This window comes from Crocuta crocuta, unplaced genomic scaffold, assembly GCF_008692635.1.
Source record: "Crocuta crocuta isolate KB4526 unplaced genomic scaffold, BGI_CrCroc_1.0 scaffold234, whole genome shotgun sequence".
In the NCBI taxonomy this organism is placed as follows: Eukaryota; Metazoa; Chordata; class Mammalia; order Carnivora; family Hyaenidae; genus Crocuta; species Crocuta crocuta.
Genome location: NW_027529647.1, coordinates 3,727,682 through 3,741,465, shown reverse-complemented (window position 1 = coordinate 3,741,465; position 13,784 = coordinate 3,727,682). Strand labels below are relative to the sequence as shown.

The following is a 13,784-nucleotide window of genomic DNA, read 5'->3' as shown; positions in this document are numbered from 1 at the left end:
CCCGGGCCGGTGAGCCAGGCGCCCGCAGGTCCCGCGGGCAGTGCCTGTGTACGGGACTGGGGGCCGGTGTCACTTGTGCTCGGGAACAGGCCACCGAGGGCGGAAGGCAGCAGAAGGGGTCCCCAGGCGCGGCCCCACGCGGCAGGCGAAGGCTCTACTTACTGCTCCGAGCATGATTCTGAAAATCAGCCACCGAAAGCCCCACAGAACGATCTGGGACGGGGGGGTCCCCGTGGGCAGTCGAGACAGAGTCCAAAGAGGGCACAGGAAGATTCCCAGGAATCCCGTCTCCAGAAGCTGGGACTCCCATCCTGCAAGGAGCACAGTAAGAACACGAGGGGCACGTTAGCAACAGCCAGACGCTTTCCAAACTCGGCTTCTCTTAAATGAGGCTTCAACCAGGGCAGGTGGTCTCAGCCCCCGGCCAGGGCACCTGTCAGAGGGGGCAGGGGCACGGCCGCGGCGCCCGAGCCAGGCCCTCGGCAGGGCCCTGCACAGACCCGACGCGGGCCCCACGCTCTGCACACACTGCCATTGTTTCAGTTCAGTGGGTTTGCACACGAGGTGTGTGGGCTCTTCCCCAAGGGGACCTCACCGGGACACACGCGTACCAGGCCAGACAGCCTGACACGGACGTGAGGGCCCCGGTCCGCCCCGGTGACGGCGGAGGCCTCGGGGGGACACATGTACAGGGACAGGGGCTGTAAGTCAAATGGCCCCTGTGAGCCCCGGGGGGCCTGGCCTGGGGCGGCGGCAGCTCCACTGCAGGATGTGCGGCGATAGTGGGGACCCTATCACAAGCGCGGTGAGCGGCGCGGGCACAGCGGGGGCGGGTGCTCCTTGCACCCACGGACATAGAGGTGGCCCATCGTGGAAACAAGCGACTCGAGCAGCTTCCTGGCTGCTGTCACTCAGCCTTTCAGAGACTAATGGCATTCTGCATGGTGCACACGCGCTCATTAACGTATCTGGAGAGAGTGGGAGGGAGTGCGTGTGCGCACAAGCAGGGAAGCGGCTGGGAGAGGGAGAGAAGCCCAAGCAGGCTCCGAGCTGTCAGCACAGAGCCCGACACGGGGCTTGAACCCACGAACTGCGAGATCATGACCTGAGCCGAAGTCGGGAGTCAGCGGACACTTAACCAACTGAGCCACCCACGTGCCCTTGCACACATTTTTTTCATCTCGTTTTGATGAATCTGATAAACTTTATGCAGCATGAAAGATGATCTGGACAAGGGTCCACGCGCTATGGTTCCATTCACAGAAGGTTCTGGAAGGAGCAAAACTGATACAGGGGAAAGCAGCGGGAACCGGGATGCTGGGGCGACACCCCATGACTCAGTGGGTCAGGGGCACCTGAAGGTCTACACATTTCATTGTAAACTCTTTCCTAAAAAAGAGAAAACCACCATTAACAGACAACCCTAAATGAGTTCTGAACCCGAGATTTTAGGGCTACATGGACGGCTTGATGCCTGCCACTTACTTTGACAGGCACTGGAGGAGGAGACAGGGGACGTGAAGATGCCCGCCAGCAGCCCGCTCAGTGTCAGGCGGGTGTGTGGGCTCTTCCTGTGCCATGACATTCTTCCCAATAAAACGGGGGCACCATTTACTCTCATGTGTTCTGTGGATTTCTGAAGCCCCGGTGCCCCATCAGTTGATTTCAGGACGAGGTCCGCCTGCTGTGAGGCAGTGCCCGGCACCGGGGCTGATGCGCAAACCGGCCCCCACCCGGAGGGGCGGCGAGCCTTGCCCTACACGGGCCAGTGCGGCGTCCCCGTGGGCTCGCTGCCTCGGCTGGGCCACATGCACTTGTGCTGGGGTCACTGGGGCCACCAGAGCACACCCTGCACCACCCAGAGAGAGTTCCAGAAGGAGGAGGAGGCCCAGAGTGCCGGGAAGGGGGCATCGGTGCCACCTGCGCGGGGGATAGCCACGGGGACTCGGCCTGGCTCCCCAGCGCCCGCCTGCACCCGCCCAGAGCTCAGAACCCCGACTTCTCTAAGGAGAAGCAAGTGTTTGCGCTCCGTCTTGGGGGATTCCAGACGCAGACTGACCGTGCCCCTCGAGGCAAGGCTCTTCCTGTCCATGGGGAAGGGGGACCTTTGCTTTACAGTTTACTTCAAACTCCCTTTCTTGTCTCAACTATTAAAAAACCCCGACTTTGTTCCTTTTATGAGTCTCGAGTTTTACTGTGAGAGGTGGAACGGCCACTGAATTCGGACTCCTTTCCTTGGGGTGTGTTTTGTGATCCGTGAGACCTCACGGCCCGAGGACGCTGCAGAGCGCGGACGTGACTGGCCACTGCAGCAGTGACGGACATGTCCGCTGAGACGCGCCACGCGTCCCGATCGCCCTCCCGTGTGGGGACAGCGTGGGCGGCAGGAGGCCAGGGCCGCCGTGCAACACGGGGCGGCTGGCACAGGGGCGTCCTGGGCAGAGCTGGGCGAGCCCCAGAGCCCGCCAGTGTGGCGTCCGCCAGAACGCCGCGGGTGTGTCTGCTGGGCCCCGCGGTGCAGAGCCGGCCCTGCCCGCGCTCACCAGAAAGCCCGCGTAGACTCCGAGACGCTCGCGTGGGTGCGCGTTCCCCAGAGCGCCGGGCCCGCCTTCTCTAATTGCCACCTCACTCTGTACAGACGTGACGAGCGGAATTTTAATACACAGCTTGAGTGACACCAGTCAAAGTGATGTGCGGATGGCGGAGCCCAGGGACCCCCCTAAGTGCCGGCAAGCAGGCGATGGGGTGGGCAGGGGACACACTGCCACCTTAGGGATTCACGTGTGCTGGAATGTACTGGAACATTCCCCACCCTGCCGGGGTGCTCAGGGGGAGCAGAGCCGCCTGCCCCCTCACCGCCCCCCCCAATCTGGCTGGAGCCACCACCTCGCCAGCCCTCAGGCCATCAGCGCCCGCGACACGGCCGGGGAGGAAAGGGTCGCCCGCAGACCCACCTGCTTCGCTCTCCTTGCCTGGATCTCCTGGGGCCGCGCAGCTGTGCCGCTGCACAGACGCACCATTGTTCTCCTGCGTGGCGGGAAGGCGGCCCCGGAAGACACACGCCCAGGGCGCCGCCGGGCGGCTTCCCACAGCCCAGAGGCGCACCGCGGGGCCGCCACCGCAGGACGTGCCTGCCGCCGTGACAGACTGACCCAGACACAGCCGGCAGGTCCCGCTGGGGACCCGACCTCAGTTACGAGTCCCACTCGAGAGGGCGCCTGCGCCCTTCCCACCCGCGCTCACACGTATCCCCTTCCAGAGGGGACGCCGCACGCTGGCCCCTCCACCGAGGTGCAAGCGCTGCTGGACACAGCAGTCCGAGGGGCCCCGGGAGGCTCTGCCCCAGTGGGTGCTCCTTGGGGATGAGGCCTGTGTGCTGGGGGGGTGGTTGCAAATGCCCGCTAGGAAGCCACGAGACGGGAGGTCCACGCAGCTGCCTGTTTCTGGAACTTTCCCTCCTGTGGCTCCTGGCTTGTTTCCAGTAATGCTGACAAGTGCCAAACAGGCCGCGTTTGGGAAGCTTCCGTGTGAAAGTGGAGGAAGTCCTCCCGCTGAGACCGGCGTCGGCACTTGGGACCAGACGCTTGGACAGCGACCGCCTGAGCAGCTGCCGGGTGGCGGGGCGGCTCCCAGGCTCCGTTTGCCCTTCTGAAGAGGAGACGGGCAGTGGGGGTGGAGCAGGTCCCCCCCAGGGAGGCTGCAGGGTCACCCCACCCGGTGCCGATCGGATAGCGAACCGCGGGCCACCCCGGTCCACGTCCCCAGGTCCCCGCGGACACGGCCCTGTGCCCTGCGTCTGCCGGCGGCCTGTGCGGTCGGAGAGGTGATGTTCTCCTGACCGGTGCGTCTGAACCAGCACCTGGGGCCACGGCCTGTGACGTGTGGCTGGCCATAGGTGACTTCCAAGAAAGACCCCGTAACGCGTGCTGGACCTGGACCCTCGGCGTGTTTCCACAAGAGGAGCACAGGGCCTGGGTCTCCCGACCCCACTCCTGACGGATGGGGGGGTCCCTTGCCCCTCCTGCTCAGCTCCGGGCACCTGCCCCCTGAATCAGAGCTACGTGGAAGTAGTGCTTACCGTCCCTGTGGACCGAGGGACGTGCGGAGAGTGAAGATGCTCTTTGGTTAAAGATCCAGAAAATTTGGCACCAAGAGGCTGGACCTGTGCCTGGCGCCCTCAGGAGAACCGCGTGGGGACGGGGACAGCGGCCTGGCCACTCCGCAGCGATCCCTCCTCTGGGGACGGGAAGCAGACCCGCCTGGCCAGTGAGGGGCGGCTGGGGAGGGGGCCACGGGGCTCAGCATGCACACCACCTCTGTGGAGGTCACCGAGTCAAGGTCCACACGGCATAAATTAAGCCACTTGTGACCCAGGAGAAAAGCATAATCTGAAACAATGCCTCAGAGGCGTGAGCTACACAGATGGCCACGCTAGAGAGAGAACACCGACCGGGGCCTCGTTACCTTCCCTGGAATTATTATAGTTACTTAGAAAGAATAATTAAGCGTTGCACCTATGGATCCTTCAAGAGTGACAGCCACCATCCGCACGAGAAGCAGGAAAGCCATTAGCTCCGGGTTAAGAGCAGGGAGGCAGGAGAAAGACGCCCCCTCCCCCCCCAGACGGCTGTCACTCTCGAGGAGCCCCACCCTGGCACCTTGCAGAGCGCTGGGAGCCTGCAGTCACTTTCCCGTCTTCCCAGGCTCCGGCTCAGGAGGGAAGCACACCCGAGTGTGCGCCGCACGGTCGCCGACACGGCACAAAGGGGCTGCCGGCTGCGGAAACTCCGGGGGCCCCTCGCGTGCTGTCGAGGGCGAGAGCGTGCCACGGGCACTGCTCTGGGTGACCTTGCCCCTCACAGGTACCAACCAGCCCCTTCCGTCCCCTGCAGACGCTGTCGCCATGGCAACCAGCTGCAGCCAGGGCATGTCACACACGCGCCCGCAGAGAAGGACACGGAGGGGCCGTGCCTACGTGACCCCTTTCCGCCACAAGAATGGCTGGCATGGCTGCTCTGGCCCTAAGGGGACGACCAGGGCCCGAGGTACAGATGCCAGCCCCACCGCAGGGATGGGCCTCACCCCTGTCCGCCTCCCGGGGCTGGCCTGGAGCCTCCTACGCCCCCAGCCCTGGTGCCCGGGACCTGCTGGAGCTGGATCTGCCCGGAACCCTCCGGAACCCTCCGGAGCCAGTCTGAGTGGGGAGAACGGGGCACGTGAGGCGCTGCCGACCTTGCTGTCCGCCCGCGCGGCGAGGCCGGATCTCTGAAAGGGCCGAGCCTCACACTTCACATGCAGGGGTTAAGTCCAATCAGATCGTAAAGAGGAATGAATTTTCTCGCAAGTAGATATTTTTGAAAGAGTAGGTTAAAGGTTTCAGGCTTCAAATAAACTCATTTTAAGCTGCATGATCCCGATTATGAATCGTTTAGAAAATTGGGAATCTGTGTCGTAGGTCTGTCCTTGGGCACCGCAGGGAACAGGAAGTGACCTGTGTGACCCACACGCCCACACAGCGACCCTCCGTCCCCCGCACTTTGTCACGGTGCCGGTTAATGCTAGGTTACCATGGCAACCAGACTTCCTAGCCCCAGGTGTCCCCTGTTGCTCAGAACTACGCAGGTGTCACCAGCCTACCCGAGAACAAAACTCAGAGCAGTGACCTTCACTGGCTTTACTGGGTTTGGATAAATACGAAAATGCTTCCTGTCAACGGAAATTAGATCTAGCAACAGAGGTTTCTCAGGATTAATATATTCGCATATTTGACACACACGGGGGCTGAAGGGCATGTCGCATTACCATTTCTTTGTCTTTTGTTTCCCGCGCATGAAAATGAGCCAGAGCTGTCGGAGGGGCTTGCGATCCTGAAGGCCTGCCCGTCGCGCCGTCCAAGGGCCGCAGGGCCGCCCTGGATCTGTCCGTGGGGGCGCGCGGGCCAGGCGGAGCGAGCCCCTGCCCACACCTCGGGCCCCGTCCTGCGCAAGGGGGTCCCCCTCGCCCCGCACGGTCCTGGAGAATGACCCGCTTTTCTAGGTCTTCCACACACCCCTCAAACGCTTTCCGGGTGTCCGCGATGCCGCCAAGAGCCTCGCGCTCGTCACCTGAAGGAGGGCAGGGCCTGGCCGCTGGGAGGGGCTGGCCTGTCTGTCGTCACGTGAACCGCAGACTCACCGCAGTAACGGGGAGGGTCGGTTCATCTGAAAAGTAGGAAGCAGTCACATTCTCCTCCACCGGGCAGTGCCCAGGCCCCCGGCCCCCGCCCCCAGCACACGGTCTCCGCCAGGGGGTCATCACGGTGGACGCCCGAGTCCCTCCTCCTGCCACACGGGGCTGGCTTCACACGCCTCTCAAGGGGAGGAGTCGCTGTCCCCCCAGCGGGCAGCTCCGTGTCACTCACATGCGGCACGGCCGCCCCACGGACCCGCCCCGGGCAGCGCGGACCCCCCTCGGGGCAGGGAGCAGGAGGCGGGCGGCAGTCACAGAACCGGGACCTGGTGGGCACTGCCGGCGGCCGGTATTGTGCAGAAGTTGTGCGCAAAGAAGCCTGGGGCGGTGGCTTGGTGATGGGAAGGGTCCGTGATATCCTCAGGCACCACATCCGAGATGCCGTCGGGGGAAGGTTCCAGGAATGCTTGCTTCAGAAGGGTCCGTGCGCAGCGGGGGATCGGGGTTCGGCTAAGTCTGCTGGCATGAGCCATCAGGAAGACACCACACGAGCGCCCCGCAGGGAGAGGGNCCTGCCCCCCCCGCCCCCCGCCCTGCACCCTCCCCGCCGCCGCCAGCGCCCACTCCCCCGGCCCTTCGGCGGCTCTCTCCTTGGAGGCCACCGTTCTCAGGCAGGGCCTTCCCTGGACGTGCCGTGCAGCCTGGGCCTCAGCCGTCCCTGCACGGCCTGCCCGTCCCACACCCCGAATGTGGCCCCGCTCTGCACACACGGTGAAGCGTGGTCAGGGGTGGGAAGGAGGACCCGCCCACGAGGCACAGACACAGAGCCAGGGAGGGGAGAACTAAACAAGTTCTCCAACTGGAAAAGAAAGCCTCTCAAATCCCAGTTTCCCAGGCGACTGTAACGGCCGTCGGGCGGACAGAACTCAGAGTGGACGTGAAAACAGCACGAAGCAGGTACCAGGCCCGAAGAGCAGACGTGGGACCTGGTGGGGCATCGCCGGAGGGGCCTCCTCCTGGAGGAGACGACGGAAACGGGCAGAACAAATGGAAAAGATACTGGCAAAAATGATCCATACTTGATAAAGGACCTAAGTTACAGATTCAAGAACCCAAGAATCCTATGCAAGACAGTAGCCAAAAACACCAAGAGGTGCAACGTGGCCAGACTGCTGTGAGCCGGCAAGGCCCAGGCAGAGGAAGGTGAGCCCGTACCTGCGGAGAGGGGACGGGCGAACGGCAGCGAGTCGTCAGGAACCATGGAGGCGAGAGGACCCTGAGCGCAGGGGGGCCCTCGCACCTCACGGACTCCTCCTTCCCAGAGAACTGGGAGCTCGTAGCTTCGCCAACAGCGAGGTGCCCAAATCACGTGCGCGGAGAGGATGCGGAGACGGCGGTTTAAGGAGGAAGGAGAGCCTTCGCGCCACCCCAGCTCGCGCGTGAGGGGAAAATCGCTGCCCTCCATCGGCGGGAAGGGTAAGGCCGGCCGTCTGAGCAACCCAAGGACAGAAAGTTCTCCACCACCACAGACTGGGCCTAAAAAGACTCAGAAACACAAGCCGTTCTCTTCTGGACATAAATTGAGCAGGAACATTGTGACTTCCGTGCTTTCTATTAATAACAAAAAGATGGAAAACCCCAGGCGTCGTCATAAAACCACCGCAGCCTAAGAGAACGCAGAAGGTTCCCCGGCACTAACCACCTCACAGCTGCTGTGTTTGGGGCATTCTGATTTCGGCTTTTCAGGGACATGAGTCCTCCGGCTGCCCTTCGCACAGCTGACGCCGGCCCGCCGGCCCCACGGGCCCGACACCAGGGATCCCGGGAGCGGAATGGACGGGACACAACTGTCTGCAGAGAGGAGTCAGCTGAGGACTTCCGGAAAGTTAGCTGAGAAGCCAGGCGCGAAGCCAGCTTTGCCCCCTTGTGGGGGGCATTATGCAAAAAGTCCCGGAAGTGCTTTTTCTTTTTAATGTTTGAGAGGGAGAGAGGGAAGGAAAGAGCATGAGCGGGGGCGGGGCAGAGAGAGAGTCCCAAGCAGGCCCCGCCCAGCCAGCGCAGAGCCCAGTGCAGGGCTCGATCCCACAAGCCGTGAGCTCGCGACTCGAGCCGAAAGGGAGAGCCAGACGCTCAGCAGCCCGAGCCCCTGGTGCCCCTATGACATCTCGCACAGACTCAGCCGGACGGGCCGAGGGCTACCTGGGCATCAGCGGGAGCGACGCTCATTCTCTGCATCCTCACGGGAGTCTGGATCCCACGGGGCACGCGTGCGTCCGGCCCCAGTGTGTACTGAGGGCCCGCACATCTCGTTGTGTGGTCTGTCTGTCATGTCTGCTTTTCTTCACAAAGCGTTTGCTTAGCTTTTTACAAGACGTTCCCACGTTCACTCTAAGCTTGGCTTGCAGGACAAATGTCTGTTTAAAACGCTGCGGCTCCCAGTCTGTGTGACTAGAGCCTCGCTGAGGACCTGCACGCTGACGTGAACATTTAGGGACGAGTACGTGTGTGTGGCATTAATTTTGAAACACATCAAAATATATGATGGGTTGATGGACAGATAGAGAGATTAACAGATTAGTTAAATAACGGGGAAAAATATCTGGTAAAATACTACCTGTAGAAGTGAGATGGGCCATATATGGGTTTTTACTATACGATCCTTTATGGGTTTTTTTGGTATGCTTGAAATTTTTCATAAGGACATGATTTTGTTTTTTTAAACATGGCAACTATTTTTTATTTACGCTCAAAGTTTATTTATTTACTTAGAGAGAGAGAGAGAGAGAGAGAGAAAACACACGCACGAACAGGGAAGGGACAGAACGAGAGTCCCAAGCAGGCTCTGCACGGTCAACACGGAGCCTGACGCGGGGCTCGACCTCATGAACTGTGAGATCGTGACCTGAGCCGGGTCAGGAGTTGGATGTTTAACCGACTGAGCCTCCCAGGCGCCCCCGGAATGACAGGCTCAAGAGTCCTAATAACACATAGTCACTGTGAAAATAATGAGAAGTTCTAAGACTTGAAGTAGAAAAAAATACGATTGCCTACACGGAAAGTTAGAAGAAACATACAGAAAATGGCATTAGCAGCGACTGCAAATGACGTGAAAAGGAACCGTGTAGGGCACTTAAAGACCAAGCGATTCTCACGCAAGCTGTCGAGGGAAAGAAAAAAGTGTTTATCTTGAGTTTTCCAGAGAAACAAGAAGCAGAGCAACCAGTTGATGAAAGTAAGTTACTTTGAGTTCAGAAAATAAAGCAACGCAACCCAACCCAGACGAGTGCAGAGGGTGACAGACTTCGGGTGCAGGGCACGCCCTCCAGGGCGCCAGGCAGCTCAGGCCGTGATCCTGTGGTTCCAGAGTCTGGGCCCCGCATGGGGCTCGCTGCTCTCCGTGCGCACAGAGCCGGCTTTGGATCTCCCGGACTCCCCTCTCTCTGCCCCTCCCCAACTTGCACATCACGTGTCTTGCACGCGCGTGTGCTCTCTCTCAAATAAGCGTTAAAAACCACCACCACCACGCATGCCGTCCAGACAGGCCCTGGCGGACAAGCCCAGGCGCTGACCACCAAGGCTGCTGGCCCTTCGGTGCTGCTGAGGGAGAACTTTAAAGGCCGGATCAGGCTGGTGACAGCCGGTCCCTCAGCAACCTCACCGTTGCAGGGAGAGGAAGGGGGGCCTGTGCTTTCTGACGAGCAGTGACTCTGACCCGCACCCACAAAGCGTCCCTGCCCAGATCTAGGCCGACTGTGGCGCAGCCTGGAGCCCTGTGGCTGGTCGGCCGGCGACAGGCCGGGTGTCCGGGGCCCGGAGGGCAGTCGGCTCCGTGCAGGCCTAGCCCCGTCCAGTCTGGAGCAGAGAGGAAGGAGGGGTGTGTCGGGCGCACACCCGGACACACGGGCTGAAGGAAAGGCACTTGCTTACCCGCAGCCGGGCAGCAGCCGAGCATGGACTGAACAGCGGGGCCCCGGGGTGCCAGCTGCGCTGCCGGGGCGCGGACCCTGCCGACAGTGCACGTAGTGACACACGCCCGCTGGAAGAGCAGAGCGGGGGCCGCGGCCTGCCCAGGCGCCCCGTGTGCATGCAGACGGTGCGGAGCCTCATCATCACAAGGTGCAGAAGAAGAAAGCAAGGGATCCCCCTCCACTGGGACACGGAGAAGCGGCCGCCAGCAGGCGTTCGAACCCCGACACACGGCACCGCGCTGTCTGGAACTGCCACTTGTCCCAGAAGCCAAACTTGCGGTGAATATGAGAATAAGTCTTTTAAAAAGGGGCTTAGAGGGGCGCCTGGGTGGCTCAGTCAGTTAAGCATCTGACTTCGGCTCGGGTCATGATCTCACGGTTCGTGGGTTTGAGCCCCGTGTCGGGCTCTGTGCTGACAGCTCAGAGCCTGGAGCTGCTTCAGATTCTGTGTCTCCCTCTGTCTCTGCCCTTCCTTCACTCGTGCTCTGTCTCTTTCTCTTTCAAAAATAAATATTAAAAAAAAAGATACTTTTTAAATAAAATTTTTTTTTAATGTTTATTTTTGGGAGAGAGACAGAGTGTAGGGGTGAGGAGGGGCAGAGAGAGAGGGAGACACAGAATCTGAAGNGTCGGGCTCTGTGCTGACAGCTCAGAGCCTGGAGCTGCTTCAGATTCTGTGTCTCCCTCTGTCTCTGCCCTTCCTTCACTCATGCTCTGTCTCTTTCTTTCAAAAATAAATAAGTATTAAAAAAAAAGATACTTTTTAAAAAAATTTTTTTTTAATGTTTTATTTATTTCTAGGAGAGAGAGAGAGACAGCGTGAGCAGGGGAGGGTCAGAGAGAGAGGGAGTCACAGACTGAAACAGGCTCCAGGCTCTGAGCTGACAGCACAGAGCCCGACGCGGGGCTCGAACCCACGAACCGCGAGATCATGACCTAAGCGAAAGTCGGACGCTTAAGCGACTAAGCCACCCAGGCGCCCCTAAAAAAAAAAAGATACTTAAAGCCTGTGGAGACACAGCCACACGTCACAGAGGGACCCGCGAGCAGAAGGAGGCTCTGCGAGGCCGACCAGTCAGTTGAACTCTGAGAACAATTACTTTTTTCCAAAACAGGAGACCCATTTTCAGAGTGCCTGGCTCCCCTCAGGAGGCACAGTCCTGGCGGCTGAAGCTGGGTGGGGGGCACAGCTGGTTGTGCGCTGGCTGTCGGAGCCGCAGGGGCAGCCCGACATGGGAGCGGGGAAAGAAGCACGTTCTCTGCACAGGAGTGAGCGGGGTGTCACGCGGGGCCCGAGGGAAGGGAGGGGAGCATCCAGGACCCCGGCGCATGACAGCCACATCGTCCAGGAAGACTGAGGGCTCCGTTCCAATTCACGGACCACGTGGGAGGGGCACCCTGCTCCCCAAAGTGCAGAGCCCACATGTGCAAAGGCCCCGGGGCTCTCGGCCACTCTGGGCTCTGCCCCACTTGTTATTTTATGTTATTTTCATTGGTGATTATGACTATCATTGCTGATTTTGGGACCATCAAAAGGTGAGAAAAGGAAGAGAGTTGTCCATTCACTGATGCTGAGCCAACTGTCTGGGACCTGCGTCCCAAAGCCGAGACGGGTGGTGGCCGTGAGCCTTCCCCGGTGAGCTGCACGGTGCTGTGTGAGCTCACTGGCCGGCACTTACCTCGCCGCCCGCTGTGAATGGGCACATGCTGAAGTGGGCAGTGCTCAGATGCCAGGCGAGGGCCTGGCCACGCGCTGGGGCAGGACCTTTGCAGGAGTCTCTCAACAGAACCACACGCATGCTTAGAATTTAGGAAGGGGCCGAGCCATGGGGAGTCCAGAAACTTCTGAGGCCTGGAGAGCGCCACTTGGCGTGGCGAGAAGCACGGCTTCCTGTCTCCGGAGTCCTGCTTTCATCCCCAAGCCCTGGCCTTTTCTGAAGCAGATCACACAGCTCTTCCTCGGATAGAATGAGGCTTCTTGCTATCAAAACACACAAATCCCGAAACACAGCACAGACTGAACAGACAGGGGGCTAGTACCTTCATCCGGCCCCGCGGAGGCGCCCAGTGCCACACGGAGCCCACCCCCCCGCCCCCAGCCCGACTCCAAAGTGCCCGCAGCGCTCAGTGCCGGTCAGAAGGGACTCTGCTCTCCCGCCTCCCTCACGCGCACGTCCAGGCCCACAGCCGGCCTTCCCCAGCTGTCTGTCCGTCCTGCCTCACCAGCCTTCCCGCCCTGAGCAGGGCAGCAGGTGCTATGGTGGCCTCCGTGAGCCGCCCTGCACCGCCAGGGGTGGGGTGGGGTGGGGTGGACACAGCGTGCCAGCAGCAGGGCGGGGCACGGGTCAGCCGTGCATGGGTCTGGACAGGAGGCTGATCCAGTCTCGACACCCAGCACTGGCGGCCACCGCAGTCCCCACACTCAGAACGGGCCCCTGAACCCCACCCGGTCCTGCCTCCAGCCACCAGCACCACGAAGCCCCCAGTCCCAGGAGAGGACTTCCCACCAGGCCAAAGGCACCCACCCGGCTGGGAGTGGGCCTCACTGCACCCTGCGGGCAACGCTTCGCCAGCTCCCTCTCCTCTCGCCGCCCCCCGCCCCCAGCTCCTCCACCCTCATGCCCAGCTCGCATCTGTTCACACTGATCCAACACTGATTTCATTTTTTTTAGAATCAATTTGTTAAAACAAATTTGTTAATCCTTAGAAGCAAAAATGTTCACTGAAGATAAATCGGAACTAAGGAGAAAAGTAATCTGATCACTCAGAGATAAATCTTATTAACTCCTTGATCATATACTTCAAAATAATTTTGCAAGATTTTTCTCGAAGCAAAATGCAGGGGTGCCTGGCTGGCTCAGTTGGAAGAGTTGGACTTCAAGAAAGTCCCCCAGTTTTTAATAATGACTATGTGGCCTTAATATATATATACAAACTATTTGAGAATGGCACTGGGTTCCCCTCTCCCGGGGTGCGGGCCGGGCCCAGAGACCGGCTTCCAGAGGACAGGGAAGGGACGGGGAGAATGCACCCGACACAGGACGCACCTGGAAACACACCTTCACCGGGGGATCCGGGTCGGTATCCCCTGCGCTGAGTCACGTGTGGACTCAGGCCCCCGATCTGGTGCCGTGAAGGGCCCCTCCCCTCCGGGACCCGTCTCCTCACGAGAACCAGATAAACCCAGTGTGAGGGACACTGCCAAATACGTGACCAGAGCTGCTCAAAGCTGTCAAGGTCGTGAAAAGCCTGGAAAGTCCGGAAGACTGCCGCAGACCCCAGGGGGCGCAGACGAGGCGGCGTGTGCCGTGTGGCCCGGGAGGGGCCCCGGGACTGGGGGGCGCTGGCGGGAAAGCTGAGACACCCACGACCGTCTTGTTCAGTGGACGGAGCGGACATCCCCGTCCACCAGACCAGTTACGTGCCATCTGCAGGGACGCAGGGCGAAGGCCGACGAGGTCTCTGCATTTTCTCTGCAACATTTCTGTGAGTCAGGAACTAAGTCAGATCATCTTTTTAGAGGTCCCGTTGACACGTCGCCAGGGACAAGCTAGGGGCTGGCTTGGCCTCGCCCCTGGGAGGCACGCGCTTGACTCTCATGAAGAGGACAGAGGCTCTGTCTTGGAAGAGAGCTCCCCCCCCCCCCCC

At 60.5% G+C, this 13,784-nt stretch overlaps 1 protein-coding gene across 1 annotated transcript in view; it reads right to left on the bottom strand.

Annotated features, from left to right (window-relative positions):
* Window positions 1-13,784, bottom strand: part of LMF1 (lipase maturation factor 1) — a 66,237-nt gene that overhangs the window by 34,238 nt on the left and 18,215 nt on the right. The window contains exon 4 of the mRNA XM_077762667.1: window positions 163-311. Coding sequence (XP_077618793.1) covers window positions 163-311 — 149 coding nt within the window. The remainder of the gene's footprint in view (window positions 1-162; window positions 312-13,784) is intronic.